This window comes from Vipera berus (assembly GCF_964194415.1).
Source record: "Vipera berus genome assembly, chromosome: 7".
Classification (NCBI taxonomy): Eukaryota; Metazoa; Chordata; class Lepidosauria; order Squamata; family Viperidae; genus Vipera; species Vipera berus.
In genome coordinates, this window is record NC_138209.1 from 42956835 (window position 1) to 42984590 (window position 27756).

Here is a 27756-nt window from a genome sequence, read left to right on the forward strand (position 1 = left end):
GCTTTCTGCTGCTTCCTGCAGAGACGCAGCAAAGGCAGGAGCCCCACCCAATAAGCTTGTCAGCTTCTCCAAGAACAGTGTAAGGCCACTCTCTTTTTTACAGAGAGAGAGGAAAAGAGAGAAAAGGGAAGTGCAAGTGCCTCTCTCTGTCTCTCTGCAAATGGCAGAGGACTGGGAGCCGCAAGAGAAGGCTGAAAGAGTCGCATACAGCTCCAGAGCTGCGGGTTGTCGACCCGTGACCAAGACAAATGGCATTAAAAGCCAATAGGAAGTTAGGAGGCTATCGACATGCATGAATGAACTTTGGGTTATTTCTTTAAAGAGTAAGGATTGCAAATAGCATTTCTTCCTCAAAATAAAAAAGTAGCTCTCAATGTGGATTTATTTTCTAACCATTAGCAGAAGTGGACATGAGTATGAATTGAAAAATAAATTAGAAACCTAAGTTAGAAAAGGTATACAGCTTATAGCTGGCTGAAACCAATGCCCCAAAGCTTTCATTCTAGGGACAAAAATCTCCTGAACGTTTTGTTATCATACCCTTTTTGCAACATACACATTGGATTCACACATCATGCTTATTCATGAGGTAGATACTTGGATTGTGGCTAACTATGTGACTGCAAATTGTATTTATTACAGCATTCCCATTTAATCGTCTAAAGCTTTATGTGATGTGCCACTTCAGCTGCAAACAGAACAGTTGACAGCATTCAGTCATTTTGTTCTCAACTGAGAAGATTTACAATAGTTTTCAAGAGCTCACTATGGATATTTCTGCTATAATATAAATACCACTTTTAATTAAGTTTCTAGAGTATAACAATAAAAAAAGAATTACTGTAGATAACCAAACATTGTAATTTTCTAAATTATGCCAATAGTGCATACTGTATCTTTAATTTTGCAATAGTTTTAGTAATAATCAGCATTGCTACTATACAAGACAAACTATTAAATGAAAGATCTCTGGGCTCCAAGTAAAAGCAGGAGCTGAGTAGGAATAGCTGCACATGTAAAATACACTACACAAAATTTCTAGAAGACATAATATGGTATATTCTACAGCATTTCCATAATGCAGATTTTATGGCAGATTTGACCCTCATTAATTTATACTTTATAGCAGGAGTGTCAAACTGCGTCATGCCAAAACCGCGCCCACCCCATTGCCGGCAATGAGAAAAAAGCTGTGATATGTCGCGACACGTCACATGATGTCACAGGTTTGACACCCATGCTTTTATAGAGTAGTCATTTTACAGTAGAGGGCTTTTATATTTGAGTTCAGCACTACCTATTGAGTATGTCACAGCTTGTGTTCAAAATAAGATAAGATACTAAAATCTGGTTATGAATGTATAAGCATGTAAGATTCAAAAGAAATTAAAGACATTACTCTACAACATACGAAACAGCTTATCGTGGTGGGACCTCAGTGCAAGATGCATTGCACCTTCTTTGCATCTGGTACAATTTGGGCCGCTGTAAAAAATGCTCTACCTCCAAGGGATCCTGCTTTATTTCAAAAGAGAAAAACCGAACAGTTGTTCTCACATTTGCCTGATTATGGGGGGTGTCTGGTGGGGTGCAATTGAACTGTGCTCTGTTTATCAAATTTTGGAGGGGTGAGATAAGTCATTAAAACAGGTAGACATGACAGCTTTATCTTCCTTATATATATCTAGTTTCCTTTTAGAACCAATTACATTAATGTCCATTATTTATTTTATTTATTTATTTTATTATACCGCCCTTCTCCCGTAGGACTCAGAGCGGTTCACAAGGTTTTTTAAAACAATGCAACAAGTTACAAAAATTAAAAACAATTAAAATAATTACACTAACCTTGAAATATAACACAATTACAATTAAAAATACAATTAAAACCCCAGTTAATACTCTCAGTCCAGGCCAGAAACCTCGAAGAGCCAGGTCTTCAGGTCCCGGCAGAATGAGCGAAGGTCAGGGGCAGTCCTAAGCTCTGCAGGCAGCTAATCTAATAATATCTAATAATAGCAAATCATAATTTTCAGGATGTCTTCTACAAAGAAGTGTTCCTTTTACTGGCCAGACTGGTCCTCTTAATTTTAATGCAAAGTCTTACATTTATTCTCCTGATTGAGGATACCTCAAAAATTAAATAACAAATAGGAATGTTTAGCCTGGAGGAGGGGGGGAGGAAGGACATTAAATGTGCAATTGGTGAGCAAAAATCAGTTACATTTAATTTTGGTTGGAGAAAGCTGTTCAATGTTTTTAAAACCTTATAGGTGATTATAGGTTACAAAAGTGCTAAATAAACAACTTGATCAGTACCCATATTTATGATCTTCACAGCCTCTCTGCTCTTATTCTCACTTGCTTATTTACCTGATACCAAGATTAAAAAAAACCCAGGTCAGCTGAAGGAAGTAGCAGAAGCAAAGAAAAACTGAAGTAAAATTGTTGTGGTCATGCGATTTTCATTTAATGAGTGTTTCACTTAACAACCAGGTTGCCCATCCCAATTGGGGTCAATAAATAAGGACTACCTATATTTCGGAAAGGACCAGTGATTTATTGCAAGCTGATGAAGATGAATATAAAAGAGAATTTGGAAAGCATTTGTTCTTTAGAATTTCCTAGCTTTCCTTGAATGGCATATAGATTAAAGTATTTAAGCTACTGGAAGTCTTAGTCACATCTTCCAATAAAGGTAAAGGTTCCCCCGCACATGCATGCTAGTCGTTTCCGACTCTAGGGGCTGGTGCTCATCTCAGTTTCAAAGCCAAAGAGCCAGCGCTTGTCCGAGGACGTCTCCATGGTCATGTGGCTGGCATGACTAGACGCCAAAGGCGCATGGAACGCTGTTACCTTCCCACCGTAGTGGTTCCTATTTTTCTACTTGCATTTTTACGTGCTTTCAAACTGCTAGGTTGGCAGAAGCTGGGACGAGTAACAGGCGCTCACTCTGCTACGCGGCACTCGGGATTCGACCTGCCAAACTGCCGACCTGATCGACAAGCTCAGCATCCTAAAAAGAGCCGAGTTTGCCTACCCCTGTGGTAGACCACTTTGACAGGAAAATATGAACCAGGAACTGTTCAATTGAAGACAGACTACTTGAAGAAAAAAATGGGGACAAACAGTATTTGCAGAGGCACCAACAGAAACAGTATTACTATTACCATCCAAGTCATAGAACTAATCTAGGAAAACTGATTTGGTTATTTTAATCTTAATTTTCCAAATTTCTTTAGCAATGGCCTTCAATACACAGACATCTCTGACAATATTGGCCATCTTCAACATAATTTTTTTCAAGATTGTGTAAAAGAAACCAAACAGAAGGTATCTATTTGCTTGTTTCATTTGAGTATTTTTGGTGTCAAGGTAAAATAACACGTATTGGTTTGGTCTGAATTGGATTGGGTGGGCTTTGGCATTGCTTAAACATTTCTTACCATTTCTTTGGAGTGGTAAAAATGTTCATTCTATATGGCTCTGTAAATGGATAAGAGAAGATGAATAAATGCAAAAACATTCTAGCTTATTACTTTATCACATATGGACTCTTTAAGTGCATAAATCCCTTTCTTTGGAAGTTTTGATAGGCATCTTTATAACCTGATTAAGTGAGAGTGAGAAAAACAGCTTCATCTGAATCATGGTCTCTGATGCTATCTTCACTGGGTATGCCTCCTCCACCTGGGGACCGACAACTCATATCCTCCACACCAGATTCCTGATCACTGTTGGCTGACAGATCTGGATCAGAGCTTTTCAGGTTATCCTGTGTAAGGATGAGTGCTGAGTCTTCTTCATCTCCTTGTGAAGGACTCCGAGAAGGGAATGATTTCAGATGAGAAGTGTAATCTTGGAATGATTTGGCCATGCAGTCACTGGAGCTTCTATTCTCCTTTTTTATTTTTGCCTCATTATTTAATTGCCCATTTGTAAGTTTTGTCAGTCTCTACAAGACAAGAAACAATCCATTAGCTTGTTAAAATATATCCCAAACTATCAATGTGTAGCTACTGTAGGATTCTCCAGTTATTTCTGAACAACAGGTCCCATCAATCCCAACCAGCTAACCAATAATGAGGGATGAATTAATAGATTACAAAATATAATATGGATTGGAAAGGACTAATCTGAAAAAACAGCAAGGTCAGACTTTCTTGGGACTTGGTGCTTTTTTATTACCAGATGTCAAACCTGACTGGACTCCATAGTTGCCTGTACCTGCTTTCACAGGCAGCTTTGTCTTAAGAGTGACAGGAGGAGGGTGGTGAATTCCTAAGGGTAGAGGGAGGCTATGGAATGCAAGTGAACTGTCTGTTGCTAACAAGACAAAGTGATGAGGAATGTTTTGACCAAAGCAGACAGCTTTTCCCAAAACAAAAGAACTGAACTCAATTGGTGAACTATGAACTGTGGATGACCTGAAGGGGAAAAGGGAGTTAACTTTGTGGGTTTTCACAGGAAAAATCCCAGAACTGGCTTTGCTTCTTCTAGATGGATTTTTCAATAAAGCTACACTCTTGGTTAATCTAAAGAGCCAAGGAGTTTCTTTTGTTAAATGTGCCAAATGGGATGGTTGACACCAGAAGTGTGTAAGTTGCGTAGAGTCGCCTCTAGGAGAGATGAGCGGCACACAAGTACAATGGTCAGTGAATGAGTGAATAAAGCAAGCAAGCAAATCTAAGAAATTACAGATGTATAACCTGCCATATTCTAAAGTCTCTCCTTGACATGGAAGCTTATTCTTGATTTCTCTAGGGGAAAAGAAGTCGTAGGTGGAAGATTATAGTAGAAAGGGAAGAAAGCAAGTTTCTAGGGATTTTTCCATGTTCATGGAGCATTTTGTGTCATTTATCACTTGACCACTCAACAAAATCACATAATGAAGAGAAGTAGGAGAAATGGGGAAGACAACAGATGAACAAGAATGTAGCCCCATGGCTACATTAATTAAAAACTGGAAGATTTTCTAAAAAAAATAGAAAATAATTCTCTCCCACTATGCCTGTACAGAAAAGACGGGGCTGGTTCTCATTCAGTCCTCGGTGATAAAATGGAGCAGAATCATCCGCTACATCTAGCATAGATACCTGCCAGAGAAACATGCGGCACAGAGCTCGATCAGAGTTAAAAAGGAATATTCAGGGGCTAGTTAAGGACATTTTAGCAATCCTAAGGCTGGCAAAAAAGGGAGAGATATAGACCATTGATTAACTAGAATTCTGAATAAGGGTAGGCTGATTTCAGTGATGCCATTGCAAAATACTAAAACTTTTCCTTCCAGCATGTTCTATTAAATACTCCTTTCATTTAAAAGGAGAAAAGTTTTTGCTCAGATCTCTGAAGAGTTAAAGCATAATTAGATCTAACCTTTATTGATGAATCCCAGCAACAAGTAAGTTGCCTACCAGAAAATAGCCAGAGTAAGCTTGAGGTGACCAGTAAGAAAAGGTAAGAAATGATTGCTTTTAAAATAGCTCACCCAGTTAAGCCCCAAATCTTAACTGTAATATGAAAGACTAGCAACATGAAGAAATAAATAATTAATTAGCAATTGAGTGTGTAACTCTTGAAACTCCTATTGCTAATTTTAAATAAGGAAGTCTTCCATTGTTTAAAACCATTAAGAGGCAAAATATTAATGGGATTGACAAGAAATTGATTTTGAAATTGTACATGAAGTAGGAAATTCACTCATTAATGCTATTATCATGGTAAAAGAAATAAATACACGATTCAAAAATATACTATAGAGCAATGTTTCTCAACTTTGGCATTTTTAAAAAGTAAGGACTTCAACTTCTAGAATTCCTCAGTCAGCAAGCCTCACAGGAGAATTCTGGGAGTTGAAGTCCACATACCTTAAAGTTGCCAAGGTTGAGAAATACTGCTGTAGAGAGCTTTTATTGCCAGATGTGCAGTGGTAGAGATATAATTCTCTACTCGATGTTTTAGCTAGAAAATATTCCAAAACAACATCCACCTATGAAAAATACCCTGATCAACTGCATTGATGTTGAAATATACTTGAATTGATGCATATGGAAATAGCCAAATCACATGCTCAAATGATGGGGTGAAACAGAGCAATATATAAATTTTACAGTTCTAGAAAACCAATTATACATACCTCTTCTAATATCACCAACTCCTCCTCCAATTGTTGTGTTTCTTCTTTCACAGCCATCAGGTATTCTGTAACAGATTGCCTTGGATGGAGTCCCTTTTCAAAACGGTTGTACATTCCACTCCAAAACCTGGAAAATAAAACAAAGAAGATTCAAAATCCTATAGAAGTCCATACAAAAGTCAGTCTCATTTCATTCAACCTAACAGAGCTTGCTTCTAGAGAAGTTAACAGAGAATTGCACTGTGCTGTGTAAAGTAAGTAAACACAGGCTTCTGTGCCAGGGAAACATTTAATGGGAAAGAGTTCTCTCAGCTTTTAAAACTATCACATAAAAATGGTCAGATTCTCATATTTATAGACCATTTTACAGCATAGAAGTGTGAAAACATAGATCTTTATTTCCCAGAATATTCTGGCTTTAAAAAAGATTTTTCACTTTGGCAAAGTGAATCACATCATGTTCCAATTTTGAAAAATGAGGATAGTGTGATTTTGTAGGATTAAATCATCAAATGCTATATGTTTAACCTTAAATAACATTAAATGTAATATCTCACTCCACTGAAGTCTGATGAGCATGAGAACTCTGATAAAGAGAAATTCACTCTGAATGCAACAATTATTGAATTTATTTATTTATTTATTTAATCCCATTTATATCCCGCCCTTCTCCGAAGACTCAGGGCGGCTTACAATTTAAGCACAAACCAATGTGCTTAGCAATAGCCTTCATTCTATGTATATGCCTGCTTATTAGGGCTTTCCCCCCCCCCAGCAGCATTATTACAAAGTCAGCTTATTGCCCCCAACAATCTGGGTCCTCATTGAGATGTAACATTTGTACACAAAAAGACTATGAGTCCTTGCGGGGAGGGGGGGGGGGCGTCAATAGAAATTCTGCATCAAAATTAACAAAATAGCCAGTGCCTTATCTTATTTGTTTTCTGATACAAATATTTGGTTGAAGGATTAAATATTTCCAAAAATACACATGTGAAGCCTTTCCTCCTGAACTTCCACCATTAAGCAATCCAGCTTGCTGAACATTTTAAGTACAGCTTTATTGCTGTAATCAACTTTAGGAAGCAAATTCTCATTCAGTTGTTCAGGATGTGAAACTACCAAATGTGTTCGATGTTAGTGGCATTTATGTCATTTTTAATAGACACTTTATAGGCCACAGGTTCATTTCAAAATGCAAGCAAGTCATCAACAGTCCTTGACTGATGAACTTCAGATAATGCTTACATTATAGCAAACGTATGAAAATAAATTTGCAAGAATTTATTCATGAGTAACCCGAAAGAGGAGGGGGGTGAGGAAGCAGGGCAAAGGAAGGGGCTTGGGGGGGGGGCTTAAACAAGGGGGGGGGAAATGATGATTACAGCAGCATCCAGCTCTTGGGGGGAATTTTTCTTTTTTTTGCCTTGTTTTGCTCTTTTAAAAAGCCCACAAAATAAAGAGCTAGGGGTTTTTTTTGTTTTAATTCAAAAGAGAGGAACGTGAGGATTCAAGGGGGATTTCTTTGTTTCAAAGGAAGGGAAAGAGGGGCTTTGGGACTGGGGGGTGCGGTAAGCAAATAGTAGTGGTGAGCGGTTTCATTGGGGGAAAATATTGTGGGGAGGCAGCAGCCGAACTGCCCGTCAAGGCACAGAGGCGATGACAGATGGGAGGGGTCAAAATGGGAAGCCCCCGCCCACCGCTGCCTGCCTGTTGCCTGTTTGCGGAGCAGTGGTTTCCCTTTTTGTCCACCCTCCCCTCCGTTGCCTCTATGCCTGGACTCTGGCCTGAAACCGAATGGGCAGTTTGGCTGCACCCTTCTACACACACACAAACACATAATGCCAGAAGCCATGCACCACTGCTGTTTGCCTGCCCCTCCACAATGCCAGAAGCCGTACGCCTTCGCTGTTCACCTGCCATGCCTACACCCCAATGTCCCACAGCCCCTGCGATCACCTGTTGGCAGTCACACACTGCTCTGCAGCACCAACACTTCTGTCTGCCATTCAATTGGCTGGTGGCTATTTGTCCCGTGCAGCCAAAGAGCCGGGAGAAAGGTTGCCTAGGCAAATGGGCCAGGCTGAAGGGTGAAGGGCAGAGGCCAAGGGGCCCATTGGCCAGGGAGAATGGCTGGGGGAGGGCCAGCAGAGGAGGAAAGCTGCCTGTAAATGGGCTGAGGCGGGTGGCTGGAGGTGAAGGAGGCGCGACCAATGGTGGGAGCCTAAATGTCCCATTCTGTCTTAAAAAGGATTTTTATAAGATAATGTACCATCGTTATACATCATCAGAGAAATTGTCTAGAATGTGAATGTATACTTCAAGTTTATATCGGAAATGCATAAAGAACTCTCTGATAAATTGAAAGGACAAGTATAAAAAGTGGAAAGAGGGGCACATAACTAAGGCAGAATATCAGCAAATAGCCCGAGCCTGCAGAGATGAAGTGAGAAACGCTAAGGCTCAAAATGAACTTGCAACAAAGCTAAGGCTTGCAACAAAGTCAAAAATAACAAAAAAAGCTTCCTTCAACATGTAAAAAACAAGAAAACGGTTAAGGAAATGATTGGTCCATCAGTGGGAGAAAGTGGCAAGAAGGTGACAAGCAACGGGGAGAAAGCAGAACTACTTAACTTGTTTTTAGCATCTGTCTTTACACAAAGGGAAAAAACAGTTCAACCTATCAAAAACTACTGTGAAAAACAGATTAGAAAGACAAGTTAAGACAGGCAAAAAAATGGTAAGTGAGCACCTGTCCACCCTAGACACGGTCAAATCACCAGGAACAGATGGATTATACTCCAAGGGTCTGAAGCAACTGGCAGAAATGATCTGAGAACCACTGAACTATATCTTTCAATGATCCTGGAGCACTGCAGAACTACCAGAGGACTGGAAAAGAGCTGATGTAGTTCCCATCTTCAAAAAAGGGAAAAAAATGGATCCAGGAAACCACAAACCTATCAGCCTGACCTCAATACTTGGGAAGATCTTGGAAAACATAATCAAGCAATGAATCAGTGAACACCTAGAGGCAAACAAAGTCATTACCAAAAGCCATCATGGGTTTGTCAAAAACAATCATGGCAGACAAATCTTATTGCATTCTTTGACCCAGGTGACAAAATTAGTGGAGAAGAGGAATGCTGTGGATATAATTTACTTGGACTTCAGTAAGACATTTGATAAATGTCTTAGTGATGGTGTTTAAGTCCTTACATGGCATGGGTCCGGAATACCTCGGGGACCACCTGCTGCCGGCGTCAACTCCCCTCCGCCCCGTGCGTTCCCACAGAGAGGGCCTCCTCAGGGTGCCTCCAGTCAGAGAATGTCGGCTGGTGGCCCCCAGGGGGAGGGCCTTCTCTGTGGGCGCTCCGGCTTTGTGGAACCAGCTGCCGGTTGAGCTCCGGATGGCACCGGATCTCCGCTCCTTCCGGCGCGGGTTAAAGACCCATTTATTTGAACAAGCTGGCCTGGCCTGATGGGGAATCACTTAGGGTTTTAATATTTATATATATATATTATTGTTTTTATTGTGGGCAATAATTTAATTCTTTTTTAACTTTTGTACTTTTGTAGTTTTAAGATATGCCCTGTTCACCGCCCTGAGTCCTTCGGGAGAAGGGCGGTATAAAAATTTAATTAAATAAATAAATAAATAAATAAAGTAGATCACAACCCACTACTTGATAAGTTAGGAAAAAATTGGGTTAGATAGCATTATCACAAGATGGATTCGTAGCTGGCTGACTGGCCGTATTCATCTACATGGAACTGCATCTACATGGAAGGAAGTGTGTCATGGGGTGCCCCAGGGCTCTGTTCTGGGCTCAGTGTTATTCAACATCTTCATCAATGATTTGGATGAGGAGATAGATGGGGAACTCATCAAATTTGCAGATGACACCAAGCTGGCAGTAATAGCCAACACTCCAGAAGATAGGCTTAAGATACAGAAGGATCTTGACAGACTTGAACATTGGGTGCTATCTAACAAAATGAAATTCAGTGGTGAAAAAAGTAAGGTTCTACATTTGTGCAAGAAAAAACAAATGCAGATACGGTATAGGTGGTACCTCACTCAATAGTAGTAACTGTGAGAGGGATCTTGGAGTCCTAGTGGACAATCACTTCAATATGAGCCAGCAGTGTGCTGCAGCTGTCAAAAAAGCCAACACAGTGCTAGGCTGCATTAACAGGGATAAAATCAAGATCACGTGAAGTGTTAATAACACTTTATAATGCCTTAGTAAGGCCACACTTGGAATACTGCATCCATTTCTGATCACCACAATGTAAAAAAGATGTTGAGACTCTAGAACAGGGGTGTCAAACTGCCGGCCTGCGGGCTGGACACGTCACGAAGAAACCATGCCCACCTCATTGCTGGCAATCGGAAAAAAGTTCCAATACATTGCGTGACATCATGTGACGTCGTGAGTTTGACATATCTGCTCTAGAAAGTGTACAAAGAGAAACAAAGATGATCAGGAGACTGGAGACTAACACATATCCAGAACAGTTGCTGGAATTGGGTATGTCTACTTTAATGAAGAGAAGGACGAGGGAGAACATGATAGCAGTGTTCCAATATCTCAGGGGTTGCCACAAAGAAGAGGGAGTCAAGCTATTCTCCAAAGCACCTGAAGGCAGGACAAGAAGCAATGGATCGAAACTAATCAAAGAGAGAAGCAACTTAGAAGTAAGGAGAAATTTCCTGACAGTTAGAACAATTAATTAGTGGAACAACCTGCCTCCAGAAGTTGTGAATGCTCCAACACTGGAAGTTTTTAAAATGAGACTGGACAGCCATTTGACTGAAATGGTATAGGGTTTCCTGCCTGAGCAGGGGGTTGAACTAGAACAGGGCTTTTCAACCTTTTCGCTCATTGTACCACTTTTAGGATATGGCAACATCCGAGTACTACCAGTCGCCTAGCAAGGTGTCAAAAACTTGATGACCCCCCTCCCCCCCAAAAAGGAAAAAAGTGATGAAGTACAGGTAGCCCTCGACTTACAACAGTTCACTTAGTGACTGTTCGAAGTTACAATGGCACTGAAAAAAGTGCCCCCCAAGCCACAGCTGAGCAAGACACCTGCCTGCCCACCCGGCGGTGCTCTTCCTCCTGTCCGAGGTTTTCATTGTTGTGAGCATTTCTGTTGAGGCTTGGCAGCGGGGGTGGGCTGGGGGGGTGTTTGGTTTTTATTCCCCCACCCCCCGTCTGCTGGGTGGTTTCAGCAGGTTTTGGTCACTTCACATGACCCTGGGACACTGTAACCATCATAAATATGAATCAGTTGCCAAGCATCTGAATGTAAATCACAAGACCCTGGAGATGCTGCAACGGTTCCAGTTGATCAGCGCTTCTTCTGGGCTCAGACGCGCCAGGATCAGCGCTGAGTTCCAGCTGGAGCCTGGTGCTGATCCTGACAGCCCTGCAGCTCCAGCCATCTCTCTCTCAGGCTTGTGCGGTGCTGCCACCGGTTCAGCTCATTCCCCTCCCCCGCTACCACTTTTCTAGGATGGTCGCGTACCACCTGCCAAGTGCCAATGTAACACAGGTGGTACCCGTACCACTGGTTGAAAAGCCCTGAACTAGAAGACCTTCAAGGTGCCTTACAATAATATCATCATCATCATCACCATCATCATTATTAAATGTGAACTTTGTATTTTATTTTTATTTTTCTTTTACAGTAGTTTTTCCTTTCTTGAACTTTAAACTTTCTCTTTGATATTTTTTCTTCCTTTTCTTTTTCTTACTTTATACTAGTTTATATTAAGTATAATCTTCCTTTTAATTTTTTCATAAATTTATATTTTAAAAAGTGTTTTGAAAGTCTAGCAAGTCTTGGAGAAGAAGTTATATTACAACAGAAATATTATGGGCAACCTATGTGAGGCTGAGATACCATGTCATCTAATTCCTCTGATTATTCATAGACTACATCATTATAAGTAGATCAGTGGCAGGGTTAACTAGAAGTCATACTTGGATAAAGAGCAGAGTCGTCTAGAAAAGACATGAGAAACTATTTTAAGAGGCTCTGTAACACTGTATGGTCTAATGATAATGCCAAACCTATCGTATTCCAGTTTCATTCTTAAAAAGATATGGATGCCTTGGTGTTAATTTTAAAAAGCGAATTTCTTTTCTCGGGTTACAAAAAAATAAAAATCACAATATCTCTCAAAACATATTTTAGCCTAATATTTGAGAGATATTGTGATTTTTATGTGTATACACATACACATACATCAGTCTTGAAGATCTAATGCTTTTGTCTGGGCATTATTTGAAATTTATAAATCAGTTTTCAGGTTGGATTGCCTTCAAAAGGTCACTTACAAAATTCCATAGCAAAACAGAATGTGACAGAAAGTGAACAAAGGAAACAATTTTAACAACACCCTGTCCCAATTAAAAGTATCTTTTATATTACTATAATTATCTTTTATTCTATAAAGCAATGTATGTGACAGCAAAGAAGAAGGAATTGAGGAAGGTTTGTGAAAGTTACCATCAATCTCACAGCTATTTCCAATATATTTGCACATTCTTAAAGTCAGGGATAATTGTTAGTTCATTTAATCAAATCTTTTTTAGAACAATTCAGATGCCACTTACTTGTAGATAAAATGGGAGGGAGCTGATTGTGGATGAAGGGTCCTGTTGTGGTCTTCCCGATACAGAGGGTTCAGATAATCAGCACGATTCTTCCATAAGTGAGCCCAAAGTGAATAAGTCCGTTCTTGAATTCTGAGGGACAATTTATAACAAAATTCTATGAACTTCATTTGCTATTTCCCTTAGCCCCATATTGAAAGGTTTCATGAGCATGTCAAAAGAATAGATAAACATTTAGGAAGAATAGAATTCAACTTTTTGAATAAAAAAATGCTAAGGTGTTCAGATGTTTCTGAACCACAACTCGAGTATGGCCAACTTAAGGAAAATCTCAGGCTACAGAACTAAATTTCCTAATATTGCATAGAAACTATGGCATCCTCTGCACACACGTGTCCTGAATAATTTTTTATTTTGTTTTAACCTTTCTTACAATATTTGGGATCATCCACCAAAAATAAGTATTGTGAAGGAATTCAAAATTAATAAAAGGAAGCAATTTGTTGTGTGACACAAGAAAATTAAAGAATGGGCTTTACTGCCATAAGATGTGATGCTGGTCAGAATGCTCGTGCTCTGATCTGGACAGGTGCTGACATTAATACTTCTCATTCCGTAACTGATTCTGTGAATTAAATAGCCAAAGAACCAGAGTCTACTCTTCTTTGTAAATCAATAGGTGGTAGTGTTGGGTTATTCTGGACAACATCATGGGAGCCATGGTCCACAGACTTGCTAAGGAACTAACCAGGCTTTATTTAATCCCAACATTCTTGGCTTTTATCCTTATAACATTCTGGGAACTATATTTTTTGATGATAATTTTCTGACAAAAGCAGCTGAGATTTCATTTAATTAATTTAAAAGACAACTAAGATGGAAAAATTAGAAATCCTCATGGAAAAACTCTGAGCCTGTTATCAGATGATTATAATCAGATAATCATTGTCTAACTGAGGCTGTTTTATATTTACTTTTAAAAATGAGAATATCATCTTATATTCATGAGAATTTAGGAGATTGATTCATGTTTCATTGATTCACCTTCCTTTCAAATAAAGCAGTTTTTGGATAATTCTTTTGGTTGCAGTTAAGTATTCAAGGAAATGGAACTTTTATTCTTTAATAGTATTTTCAAAATTTTACTGATTTTATTATTATATTGGGGTTTTAATATATAACCAGTTTGAAAGGATTGAACAATTTTTATCTTATGTATTGGTTAAGATTCCACATTGAAGTTTCATGTTTATCAGCATAAAGGGTCATTCTGGTGTACTGTGCGCACATAGTGTAAAAAGTGTCTTACTTGAGCTCCTGTCTTTCCTTCTGATTGTTACACAAGAAGTTTCCAAACTGGCAAGAATATATATGATGCTGTATGTGGATCAAGAATCTTTCGTTGAATTCAAACGCACAAGGAAACTGTTCCATAAGTTGCCAAACACACTCAATAAATTGATCAATAACTGGTGATATCTCCTTTGGGTCTCCATCTAAATTGCCATACCTACATCAATGCCAGGGGAAAATATTAATTTACAACAGTTACCTTTTTGAAATTCTGGGCGTTGGCACAACATCTTCCATCCTAATTGTCAGTTCTATTGTTTGCTTCATTTGCGGAATAAAATTTCCCAGATTATATTTATCCATGTCAGTTAGAAGGTAACCACAATTATGTCAAAATGCCATGTGCTGTATGATATCATCATGCAACCACTATAACTGCAGAAGTCCCCATAGCCAGCTAAAGCCTGAATAGCTAAAATCTCACTGGATTTTACTCATATATTGATTAGTCCAATAAAAAAGAAGATTGGGCTCATATATCACAAGTGGCATGATGTGATTTGTGTGGTTTTCATATAAGCTAATGTGTGAACATGGCCACTATACTTTATAAGCCACAGTTTATGCAATGTATGAACCAGACTAATATGCCTTTTTAAACAAACAATAATTAAAATCTTGATTTAGTGCAGTGTATAAACCCAGGCAATAAGCCCAGAAAGACTTTCCAGAAGTTAAATAATCAAAGGAAAGGTGATTAAGAAAAGGGCCAGTTGTACCCAGTCGAACTTGGACTTGCTTAAAAATGAACAAAAAACAATTTATATTTCATATCATTTTAAATTACATTTCACTGTACTCATGATGAGACAGCCAGGTTGATCTAATGATTAAGGCACAGGAATGGAATGGGGAGACCCAAGTTCTAATCCTCCCTTAGACCCAACACCAACAAAATTTGGTAACTCTGGGTCAATTATTGTCTCTCAGCCTTACCAGTAGATAGGTGGTATTGGCCAACCACATCCAAAATGTCATTAAGAAAACTGCATAGACCTCTCCATGTAGTTACAAAGTCAAGAATGACTCAAGTGACCACTAGAACATGATGCCATCAGAAATGTTACAATTCAATATTCAGAAAGGACTGTTTAATTGATGTACCATAGCAGCAAAGTACCTGAGTGCCACTTTATAGAACCCCCACTAAAGAACCATGCTTACCTGTGATTAAATTTATGACCAAATGAAACCCAATCTTTATCAATTAATACCTGAAACAAAAATAGTAGCATCAAATGAGATTATTGAGGGTTTTTTAGAGAAGCAGAAAATTATGTTTTTTATTCTAATTAATTGGAGTATTAAAAATAACCCTGAAATGTCATAATCAGAAAAAGTGGAATGGGACAACTCACAGTGGCCAGCTCGGCATGGCCAACCCGACGCCTCCAAGTCGCTGCAGGACAACTCCACATGACCAACTCGAGGTGGCCGTGGTAAGTTGACCAGGCTGAGCTGCCCTAGACCCCTAGACCCCAGAAAAAGACTAAGACTTTATTAAGGACAGTAATCGTACTGTTACAAATTTTAGAAATTGATTGGCAGCCTACTTAGATGGCAAAATACAATTTTGTTATGCTAGAAATTTGTTATCCATTTATAGAATACCTTAACACCCTAAGGTTCACATTATAATGTTATATGGTTTTATTCAATGCTTAATGCTACAAGGCAATTAATTGCCTACAAATGCTCCTGGAGCAAGAGAGAAGTACTAGAGCTGATGTGGTTCCAATGTTCAAAAATGGAAAAAAGCAGAACCGGGAAACCACAGACCAATCAGCCTGACATCAATACCTGGTAAATCCTAGAAAAAATAATTACATAGTGGATTTGTGAACACCTAGGAATGAACAAGATGATTAATAAAAGTCAGCATAGAATTGTTAAAAACAAATCTTATTGTTTTCTTTGATAAAGTGACTAAATTAGTAGATCAGGAAAATGCTGTGGATATAAGTATACTTGGATTTCATGAAGGCATTTGATAAAGTTCTTGGTAAGATAGAGCAACGTGGGACAGACAGAACCACCACCAGATGGATTTGCAATTGACTGACCAACTGCACCCAGCATTTAGCCTCAATGGAACTACATGTACACGGAGAGGCATGAATTGGGGTACCTCAAGTTTCTGTCTTCGGCACAGTGCTCTTCAACATCTTGATAAATTATCTAAATGAGGGGATAGAAGTGGAGCTCATCCAATTTGCAGATGACACCAAGTTGGGGGGGGGATAGATAACACTCTGAAAGATAGACTCAAGATTCAGAAGGATCTTGTCAGACTAGAGCAATGAGCCCTATCCAATAAGATATATAGAGAAAAATAAGGTCCTGCACTTAGGCATGGGTATAGAATAAATGCATGGGTATAGAATAAGCAGTACCTGTCTCACAGCTAACTGTGAGAGATCTAGATGTCTTAGTGGACCATCACTTTAGTATGAGTCAGCAGTGTGCTTCAACTGCCAAAAAAGCCAAGACAGTCTTAGGCTGCATCAACAGAAGGATAGCATCAAGAGAAGTGAAAGTACCGCTCTATCTTGCACTAATGTGACCACATTTGGAATACCGCATCCAATTCTGGTCATCATGATACAAAAAAGATGCTGAGAACCTAAAAAGTGTGTAGAGAACAGCAACAAATATGATAAGAGGCTATGCTATATGATGAATGATTAAGGGAACCAGTATGTCTAGCCTAATGAAGGAAAGGATTGGGGTGACATGACAGCTTTCCTCCTGAAGTTGTAGATGCTTCATTGCTGAACGTTTTCAAGAAAATATTGGGCATCCATTTGTCAAGGATCTTATAAAGGCTTCCGCTTTGGGCAGGGGAGGTGGACTGGAAGAACTCCAAGGTCCCCTCTAGCCCTATAATTCTATTATTCTAAATGCACCCCGATCTTTTACAACCTCTTTGGCCTTACATAGAAAAATCTATTAAAGTTAAAATTAAATTGAAGGTTAAATTAAAATTTGCAGTCTTCAGAGTTTGCAAATGGAGCAGCAACTCTGTCTCTTCAATGTAGTTCCTTCCTATCTATTTCATACAAAGGCTAGCACCCAAATTTATCATTCAAGTTTTCCAAAAGAATGCAGAATGTTTTGAAACTCCCAGATCTCGTCTATATACAAGATAATGAAAGGGGGAGAATTATGACTAGTATTTAAGATGCACTTACTACACTATACTATAATGTTATAGGAACATGATAGAAATTGGAGGAAAATGATAATTCATCCAATTTACTTGGGGTGATAGTAAGTTATGCCAAGCACACAAGCGTCAGTCTCTCCTTTTTGAAAATATGTATCCCATCTATTGAAGCTAAACCTGCATCCATTCTTGGACCAGATTTTTTCTTGTAGTCCACAAAGCTGCTCTTGCTTTTCACCTGTCCACCATGAATTTGTGTATTCCAAAACAGTGAACTGGTTCCACTTCTTTGCCTTTCACCAGAGCTTAAGCAAGAGTGCCAGAACTGCTTTTATGTAGTGACAACGAGAGACACAGCTGCTAGCTACACAGTAAGTTGTGATTGCTGAACTGAATCTACAGTTGAAGATGGATCTCCAAATATGGACCTCCAAAAATGTGGTGCATCATCTCTCAAAATGTGAAAGATAAAACTTCTGGAAATTCACTAAATAGTTTGATGTTGTTAAAAACTCCTTTTAATTCCATTAAAAATGAACTCACAATTTATCCTTTTTCCTGTTCATAAAGCAATCTCACTTACCATAAATCCTTTTATAGTTCTGTAATATGGATCTAATAGAAGGCTTGCTACAGAGCAGACCTGAGCAGTCCGGTCCCATCCATCTGAACAGTGAACAAGAACACTGACTCCCTCTTCAGCGACCGCCTGAAATAGAAAGAAAGAAAGAAAGAAAGAAAGAAAGAAAGAAAGAAAGAAAGAAAGAAAGAAAGAAAGAAAGAAAGAAAGAAAGAAAGAAGAAAGAAAGAAAGAAAGAAAGAGAAAGAAAGAAAGAAAGAAGAAAGAAAGAAAGGAGGAATGTCTCTTTGATTCCCATAGAAACAAAAATGATAGAAGAGAAGACACAATCTTAAGTACGTGGAATGTCAACTCTTAGCATCTCAAGATAGAGCTGGAAATACCTCTGCTAGAAACCTTGGGTAGCCATTGTCTTGTCAAATATGAACAATACTCAACTGGATGAATCAGTGGTCTGAGTCAGTAGGAAGCTCTATTCCCAGTGTTGCAGCCAATGTAATACACTGTGAAAGGCTTTTCTACATAGTGAATAACCGTATTTTGCTGGGTGGGAATATACCATGAAATCTTTTCCTTTCATCATCTCTGTCCTTGAAGAAGCCGCCAATGGGTCACATGACTTGCCTTTTGTCCCACTTATATTACTTTGCACCTTGGCCTTGAGCTTTTTTTTTTAATACTAATTATGAATGTGCTTCATGTCCAGTTGCAGCATTTCCACTCTGACAGTACAATACACACTTATCTAAGCATACATGTGAAATTTAAGAAAGAATCATGAATATCAGGAAATTGGCATCAGCAGTTATGCTAGACAACAATAGGTTCACGAGCTTATGCCACAATTTGGGCAACACTTCTGTGCACAGTATCTAGCATCATATCCAGCACTCTTATTTTCTAGCCCAGAGAGACACACATCTGGACCATGTTATTTTTATTCCATAACACATCCCTGCAAGTGGAAGAAAATCAAAGATTTTCCATTACCTGAAATGGCACATCCCCATTCCCATTTTCATTTACAAATCATATATTGTACCTTTGCGATAAAGATGCCCGCATCCATAATGGCTTTGATGTGTTTCAACCAGCCTGAATTCTCTAGCCCCCAGAGGAAATCACTCATTGAAGGAGATCTCAGCTCACAGACTGCAAAATAAGCCCATTTCAGCAGACCAGAATTTTTTAAATGGCTAATTTTATACGGTAAGTCTAGCTTAAAAAGGGGGGGTTGATTTTCACATGCATGTTAGTCACTTGACTGCATGCATGACTGATTTGCAGCCGTGACTGGCCATTATGTACCAGTTTGACTTCTTGCACTGCTGTAAACCCTGTGCTTTTAAATTCTGGGGGAAACATGCAAAGTAAAGTCCCTAAAATGAAAAGGCTGTGTCAACAGATACTGAATGAAGGACTTTTATAATCAAGGTTTCTTCATATTTTAATCCAGTAGATGTTTTTTTTCCTCAAAATAGCGGGAGTAAGTTTATCTTCTGCAGGGCTTCAGTTCATTCATACCTTTTTTTAAGAAAGCAACTAAAAGACCAATGTTGGAAGAAAAGATTCAATTAAACCTTCCAGCTCTGCCATTTCCTTCCTCAAAAATCACAGTCTCTTAAACTGGCATTTCATCTTAAAAATGGAAGACAAAAAGGAATTGTACAGTTGTATAAGCTTGGCCAACCCCCATCTGCTGACATGAATAGAAGAAGTTCTTCTTGCCATACAGGAAGAATATAGCCATCAAAAGCTCTTTCACATCAAGCAGGATGCTGAGCCATTCAACGTCCTATTGGTGAGAAGTTCCCTATGTATACATCTGCAGATGTGGCAGATCCCTTTCCTATAAACTGCAAAAGAGTTCCAATACCCAACCTTTATATCTGGATCTGATAACCTTAGATTAAGCCAATCCAGATATGGCAAACCTGATGTCCTACGTATATGTCAAGCTGTACTTATCCTCTGTGGGTTGAAAAATTAGGAGTGGTGGAACTCCAACACATCTGGAAGGCATCAGACTGGGAGGGCCATTGTTCAGTGAAAAGAGTGATTTTTTGCAGTTGATCACAAAATAGTATGTTCAAAACAGCATCTCACAAAACTACCCTCATGATAGAGGACTGCTGACAGCAAGATGCCTGTCAAATGATTAATGCATCTACGCAGATGGGAGCACAAGCCATTAGCAGCTGGATTTACTCTGAGACTGCTTACCTCCTGTTTACTAAGCCTAAATAGAGTCAAAATAGAGGTTTGTTCCCTTATCAGAGTTAATATTTGCTTTCCACTTGACTTAGCAAAGACCACAAAGTCCTAAACTGCAGTCCTAAAGGTCAGATTTAAATCAGTCAGATCTGATAGTGGTAGCTGACCTGGAGTTCAAAAAAGAATTAATTTAGTGAGGAATTCAGTTACTAAGCAACATCTCCATTAAAAGCCATTGCCCTTGCAATTCTTATTTGCAGAAATTTCCTTAAGGAGGCATAAAGGTAAAGGTTCCCCCACACATGTCTGCTAGTCGTTTCCGACTCTAGGGGCCAGTGCTCATCTCCGTTTCAAAGCTGAAGAACCAGCACTTGTCCGAGGACATCTCTGTGGTCATGTGGCTGGCATGACTAGACGCCAAAGGCGCACGGAACGCTGTTACCTTCCCACCGGAGTGGTCCCTATTTTTCTACTTGCATTTTTACGTGCTTTCGAACTGCTAGGTTGGCAGAAGCTGGGATGAGTAACAGGCGCTTACTGTTACACGGCGCTCGGGATTCGACCCACCAAACTGCTGACCTGATCGACAAGCTCAGCATCCTAACCCACTGAGCCACCGCGTCCCTACTAAGGAGGCATAAGATGTCCTATTCTTGAAATGACAATATTATAGAATCTTTCTTTCCCCTTATATTGTAATGCTTTTTATCTTATTCAATTTCTATTTTATTTGGTTTTATATTGTTTTACCGTATTTTAGTTAATTTTTCTGTGGTATCTGTCTTCATTTTTAGGTTTTAAATGACTATTGCATTGTCTCTGTTGTAGTTAGTCATTTGTCCCTGTGTTTTTAACCCTGGTAATTAAATAAATTGGAAACATACATTTGATTTGACATATTGCCATTGTAGATCTGCCTTTCACCATTAATTGTATAAAAAGGATCAGCAGAAATAAGAATGTGAGCTGATCAGACAATAAGTAGAGTAAACAATATGTCAGATGTGGAAGAAATAAACCAAATTTTCTATAAGCTCAGCTACATACTGTACCATATAACTTTCTTTTTCCAAAGTAGGATGAGAAGGGTAAAAGAAAAGGGTAGTACATATATATAATAGGTTAGCAGAAATTGACTATCATAGTAATTATTAGAATGCATGTAAATGTTCTACATTAAGGTACACATAGTTTTTATGGAAGAGATGCTTCCAGATGCAAACAAAGAACTGCTTAAATGCAGTTATGTCTTTTTTCAGGATTCCAAGCATATATGAAAACAGATGCAGACTCATTACAGACATGTCAAACTCGCGACGTCACATAACATTGCGCGACATATCAGAACATGTTCCCCATTGCTGGCAATGGGGTGGGCGCAGTTTCCTCATGATGCGTCCGGCCCGTGGGCTGGCAGTTTGACACCCCTGCCTTAGAGTTGCATTAAAGCCACATCTGCTTTAATAAGTCAGATTGCCATACCTGCTTCAATGAATCAGATCTTTAAAGCAGCTACTAATTTTTCAAGCTCACAAGGAAGCATTTCTTCTGAAGCATTTTCAAAACATACAGAGGGCCAATCTGAAGTTATATAGAAGTTAAGTCCCTCTAATGTCACAGGAGGAACTATTCATAAGATGAATCCTCTATTGAAGAGGATCCCCTATTAAGTGGCTAAATTCTTCAACTCAACAATATTAGATAACAAGGCTGCAAAGTATCTACAAGCAAAGCTCTAATAGCCACTGAAGCAGAAGGCCAATTTAAGGCAACTTCTTTAGAAAATTTGTTTCATATTAATGGGCTTAAGAGCTAAAACCGCAATACTCTTTGCAGTATTAATAAAGCAAAATCCCTAATTTCAATTTTGGTACTAATATACATTCAGCTCAGAATGTCTTAGTACCAAAGAAGAAAAGATGGATGAATTTCAAGCTGCCCCCAGCAATCTACAAAGATGTTACCTTCAAGCATTTTTTGGAGGCTGCTTCGCATAACATGGATGTTCTCAATACCTATGAATTGAAACTTGATGTTGGAATAATTGTCTTCATTTTCGTACCCTTTCCCAACTGCTCGGTTTGCCATTGCATTGAGCTGCATAGATCAAGGGAAAAAAATACCCTTCAGACCGCTGACATAATATTCTTTCCTTTATAATGAAGAAATAAAAACATTACCATTGGCCAAAAGAAAGAAAAGGAGGAAAGAGCCTTCCACAATGTCAGATTATGAGTTTTATTAGTGAAAATATGGGCTGCATTTTGTGGTTTTTTTTTAAAAAAAGCCATGAAATAAGAACTGCTGTCACCTTTGCCTTTGACTACTTTGGAGCTTTTACGGTAAATTCAACAGTGATTTCAATTGTACAATTCATCCAGAAGGTGGCAATCTCTCTTCAGACTCCCAGAATACAGAATTGATCCGATCTGTTCTCAGATGCCAAATTATTGTTGACAGCTGATTTGCTAGAGGAACCATTGACTTTATTAACAACGAGTGATTTTTAAATGAGGGAGAATAGGAAATGCTATTATGCTCTAAATACAGAACTCACTTGTCTATGTGCGTGCGTGTGTGCGCCTTCGAGTCAGTGTCGAGACTAGTCCTTGCAGTTTTTTAGCAATATGTCACAAGCGGTTTCAGAAGCAAAAGATTGTCTGCTTCCTCCAGTTGAGAGAAAGTGACTGGCCCAAAGTCACCCAGCTTTGTGCCTAAGGCAGGACTGGAGCTCAAGGTCTCCCAGCTTCTAGCCTACGGCATTAACCACTACACCAGACCTACTAACAATGTAATCAAATATGTGTTGAAGCATAAAGACCCTTTCAGATGCTGCTGCACTCAACAAAAAGACAAAGGTCAACAAGTTGTTATTTAGCCTATAGTACAGTTCCACTGGATTGAACATGCATTTACTAGAATCTAGCAAATCCTGTTAAAGCTCTGGAAAGTTTCCTTGATAGCATATGCCACGTTTTGCTTACACAAAATGTAAATATGGGATATTGATACAATTACAAGTAGGTCTTTGGACATGTGCTCTAATCTTATAAAGCTGGACAGCCCCTTCCTGCTTGTCACAAAATGCAAATAAAGTTATATTTATTATTAGGCCCAGTACTCTTCAATATCTTCATAAATGACTTAGATGAGAGAATTGAAGGGGAACTCATCAAATTTGCAGATGACACCAAACTGGCAGGAGTAGCCAACATTCTGAGAAGACAAACTCAGGATCCAAAAAGATCTTGACAAACTTGAGCAATGGGCCTTATCCAACAAAATTAGTTTCAATGTGGAGAAAAGCAAAGTTTTACTTTTAGGCAGGAAAAAATCAAAGGTACAAGTACAGATTAGGCGAGACCTGGCTTAAAAACAGTAACTGTGAGAGGGACCTTGGAGTCCTAGTGAACGATCACTTGACTATGAGCCAGCAGTGTGCAGCAGCAGCCAAAAAAGCTAATACAATCCTGGGTTGTAAAAACAGAGGCATAAAATCAAGATCACATGAAGTATTAGCACCACTTTATAAACCCTAGTAAGACCACAACTGGAATACTGCAGCCAATTTTGGTCACCATATCACAAAAAAGATATTGAGTTTGGGGAAAAATCAGAGAAGAACAACTAAGATGATCAAAGACCTGGAGACTAAAACATAGAAGAACGGCTGCAGGACTTGGGTTTGACTAGTCCAGGGTTAGGCAACCTTGGCTCTTTTATGACTCGTGGACTTTAACTCCCAGAATTCCTGAGCCAACTGGCTCAGGAATTCTGGGAGTTGAAGTCCACGAGTCATAAAAGAACCAAGGTTGCCTACCCCTGGGCTAGTCTAAAGAAAAGAAGAAATAGGAGAGACATGATAGCAGTGTTCCAGTATTTGAGGGGCTGCTACAAAGAAGAGGGGGTCACATTATTCTTCAAAGCATCAGAGGCAGGACAAGAAACAATGGTTGGAAACTGATCAAAGAGAGAAGCAACCTGGAATTAAGGAGAAACTTCCTGACAGTGAGGACAATTAACCAATAGAACAGCTTGCCTCCAGAAATCGTGGGTGCTCCATCATTGAAGTTTTTTAAGAAGAGGCTAGACAGACACTTGTCTGAGTCGGTATAGGCTCTCCTGCTTGAGCGGGGGGCTGGACTAGAAGACGTCCAAGGTTCCTTCCTATTCTATTCTATTCTATTCTATTCTATTCTATTCTATTCTATTCTATTCTATTCTATTCTATTCTATTCTATTCTATTCTATTCTATTATTTCTACTCTATTCTACTCTACTCTATTCTTCATTAGCAGGAAGTGAGATCTTCATAAAGAGGAGATCTGTTGTCTGCTAAAAGTTAGTCTCAAACCAACCTACTTTAAAGGGCAGTTTTTATTTGGATAAAATAAAAACTAAAACAAAAGTAAGTTCAGCTCTGAAGTTCAGGCTCACATGTTTTTCAAATAGTTGATAAAGAAACATCTTCTCTCCATCTTTTCAAGTGAGAAGTCAATAACTTCAATTCTTTCAGTTCAAGCCCCTCCCCATTCAGTAATACATTTGCATACTGAGAAAACTAATTTTAGGATTGTAAACACAATTGCCATTTCTATGCAATCCTTCAGATGAAACATGTGTTGCTCATGGCCTAATAAAATAAAATATTTCTATTTGCTGAGATTTACAAACAGGGCTTACCTTCAGTGTAATTAAAAACAGTTTGATTCACTTTTAACCAGCTTTGACTTTTTTTTCTTTTTCTATTGGCAATTCTAGAACTTTTCATTTCAGCCAATACTCGGCATAAAAAAAGACAACAGTCAGCCTTTTACTTACTTTGGGGCGTGTATCAACAACATAGATAAAATCACTTCCGGGATTTGCCTTTCTGATCAACTGTAGCATTTGTTCATCTTCCAGGCATCGAGCGCTGAAGCCTGCTAGAGGTTGGCTACTCCGACATATGGAAGCCTAGGAGACAACAAAACAGAGACTGGAACAGTCATATGCTTTATTGTGAAAATATTTAGTACACTCAAGCTTGTTTATAACACTCTGGTTGCAGTTTAGTTCCTTTTACAGCAAACTGACTTTTATTACTTATTTGTCACAAGCTGCCATTTTGAATTTTCCAGATGATACAATACCATCAAATGTGTTTACATTCCCAAGATGACCCCTGAATCACACAGTAAAGATTAAAACAAGATTAATGTAATTAAAATCTGATCAATTAATCAATGTAAAAATCTCTGATTATTTGGCCAGCAAATTTATACATTTTTCTTCTCCATAACAGGACTATAGTAAGCTCTATCTTTAAAAAGAAGTCAAACCAGATATGGTATGTCCCATCCTTCCATTGGGAGATATTTTTGTAAACTTGTAACTCTTTCAAAATTATTTCAATACTCAAAATCAGGCAGCATTGAATAAATTATTTAAACTTTTAATCTCATGCTTACATTATTCTGCTTGTAGTAATAGGAAAGTGCAGGAAAACGCCTTCTACTACGAAATTTAGAGCTTCCCACAATGATATGAGCAGTGGCTGATTTGGGCACGTAGATGTCAGTAGGATACGAATCACACACCTGTCCAAGAATAGAAGAAAACAAACTGAAGATACTTTACTAGCTTGTTCAAGCAATCTATATAAAAATGTTTCTTAACCTTGCCAATTTAAAGATGTGTAGACTTCAGCTCCCAGAAGTCTCCAATCAGGCTGGGAGCTGAAGTCCACACATCTTAAACTTGACAAAGTTGAGAAATACTGTTGCATATATTTATTTTTTCAAACACTCTGCAATGAATTATTCAAAGCTGCTTCATAAATAGTTATTTTATATGCTTACAGTGAACAAGAAGAATAACAATTCTGAGAAAAATTTAAAAAGCGCATACTTTTCTTGCACTCCTATTACCATAATCAATATTCAAATAGTCTAAATAGTATGACACATCTTTTATAACTGAAGCCTATTGGGAAATTCTGACAGGTTTAGACCTTGTCTATCTAAAGGGTACCAAGAGAAAAACTGCAAAACCTGTTTCAGAACAGGTTTTGGTTTTTTTTTTGCAAAAATGACAAGATTACAGGATTTTTTTTTCTTTGCAACACCTCTTCTCTCAGCAACAGTGTTTAAAAATGAAACATGGTATCAGTCATCATGTATTCCTCAAAAACAATTCAGATATTGGATGTAATTTCAGGAATATATAGTCAAACACTTTTGGAAGACACCAAGTTAAGAACTCTATCAATCCAGGAATATGTAAAATATTACAAATGTCTTCCTTCCTTTACACTCCTTTTCCAGAAGTTGGTTTAACAGTTACCAATTATCCATGATTTATGTGCCGGGAAATTGTTTTTTTGAATGCAAACCAGTTTATGAAGCTAACGTCTAAAGCTGAGTGTGTTTAAAATCACAATTGCTCAGGTAGGATGGCAAAGAAATCAAAAATAAACAACAAAGCAAGTTTTATACAGAACTACAAAGGCACATATCTTACATTAATATTTAGTGGTTCAAGTATTTCATAATGAATTGAGCCACTGAGTTATTTGAAAGGTGATGGAAACAGAAGTCTTTCACACACTAGTATTTTGAATCACAATATTTAGATCTCAGGCCATTTGTTTTCATGAGCAGCAACTCACCCAATAATCTCTGTTGACGTCACTGATCTGCCAGTAATTATTTGGAATTCCCATACGATTGTATTCTTCCATTAAGTTTGTCAGATTCCAGCCTTGTTCTCTTTCTTCTTTGTTTAATTTAGGATTGAAAGAAAAACAGTAAAGTTCTTCATATTTCACTGAAAACAAGAAAACAAGACAGCGGTGATTTCTTCACTAGAATTACTGTTGTTATTATTAATGTAAAATGGCAAACACTAACATTTATTTGCTTGATTTATTTGCTTAATTGTTCCAACTGTTCATTTTTTTTAAATCCAGGGGATAAAGCCAACTTCTTTAGAAAGATATCATTGCAGAAATACGAAACAACAATTAATGAGTGGATTTCAGGTCAGTTCTGTATTTTCTTTGTCTGGACACTTTTAAGATAACACTTGGGAGACAGCCAATACAGTATTCTCCTTGAGATTATTTGGCAATTTATATCAGGTAGACAAAGCAGATGAACAAAGCAAAAACATTATTTTCCTCTCTGTGTTTTATTAATTTTGCTCTATTAGATGGGATTTGATTCACACTTACATTATCTAGTGTAATCAATGCTGGAAAGAGCCACTTTAATGTAGTTGAAATTATTTTTCACATTCTGACATAACATGGATTGAGCATTTAGATAATTAGTAATACTTGGAGGCAATGAAGGGGCAAATGATGGCATACAAATGGCTGCCATATTGATTACAGCCATTAGCAAAACATATAGCAGAAGGCAAAGAAACATCAGTTTGTGCCAGTCATAGTTTATTTTTAAAGAATGCTTCCATGGATTACATAGGCCCAAAGGTTAGTTAGAAAAATAAATTATACTTGAGGTTGGCACTTTGCTTCAGAACAAATTATCTTCCCAATTATTTTTATAAATAAATGAATCTAATAAATTAGGAAGGCTTGGGAACTTAGGGGGCAGTGTCAACAAAGATATCATCCATGCCAAATCACCCTAGGGAATTATATTGGAGACACAGTTTCTACAAAAAGAGGACATTT

At 38.3% G+C, this 27756-nt stretch overlaps 1 protein-coding gene across 1 annotated transcript in view; it reads right to left on the minus strand.

Annotated features, from left to right (window-relative positions):
• Window positions 1-1728: 1728 nt before the first annotated feature.
• MTMR7 (myotubularin related protein 7) overlaps window positions 1729-27756 on the minus strand; it is a 35763-nt gene continuing 9735 nt past the window's right edge. The window contains exons 4-14 of the mRNA XM_081332104.1: window positions 26728-26885; window positions 25529-25657; window positions 24900-25034; window positions 22043-22175; window positions 18907-19016; window positions 17868-17993; window positions 15283-15332; window positions 14075-14275; window positions 12766-12897; window positions 6137-6263; window positions 1729-3955 (exon numbers count right to left, since the gene is read on the minus strand). Coding sequence (XP_081188230.1) covers window positions 3614-3955; window positions 6137-6263; window positions 12766-12897; window positions 14075-14275; window positions 15283-15332; window positions 17868-17993; window positions 18907-19016; window positions 22043-22175; window positions 24900-25034; window positions 25529-25657; window positions 26728-26885 — 1643 coding nt within the window. The 3' untranslated portion in view covers window positions 1729-3613. The remainder of the gene's footprint in view (window positions 3956-6136; window positions 6264-12765; window positions 12898-14074; window positions 14276-15282; window positions 15333-17867; window positions 17994-18906; window positions 19017-22042; window positions 22176-24899; window positions 25035-25528; window positions 25658-26727; window positions 26886-27756) is intronic.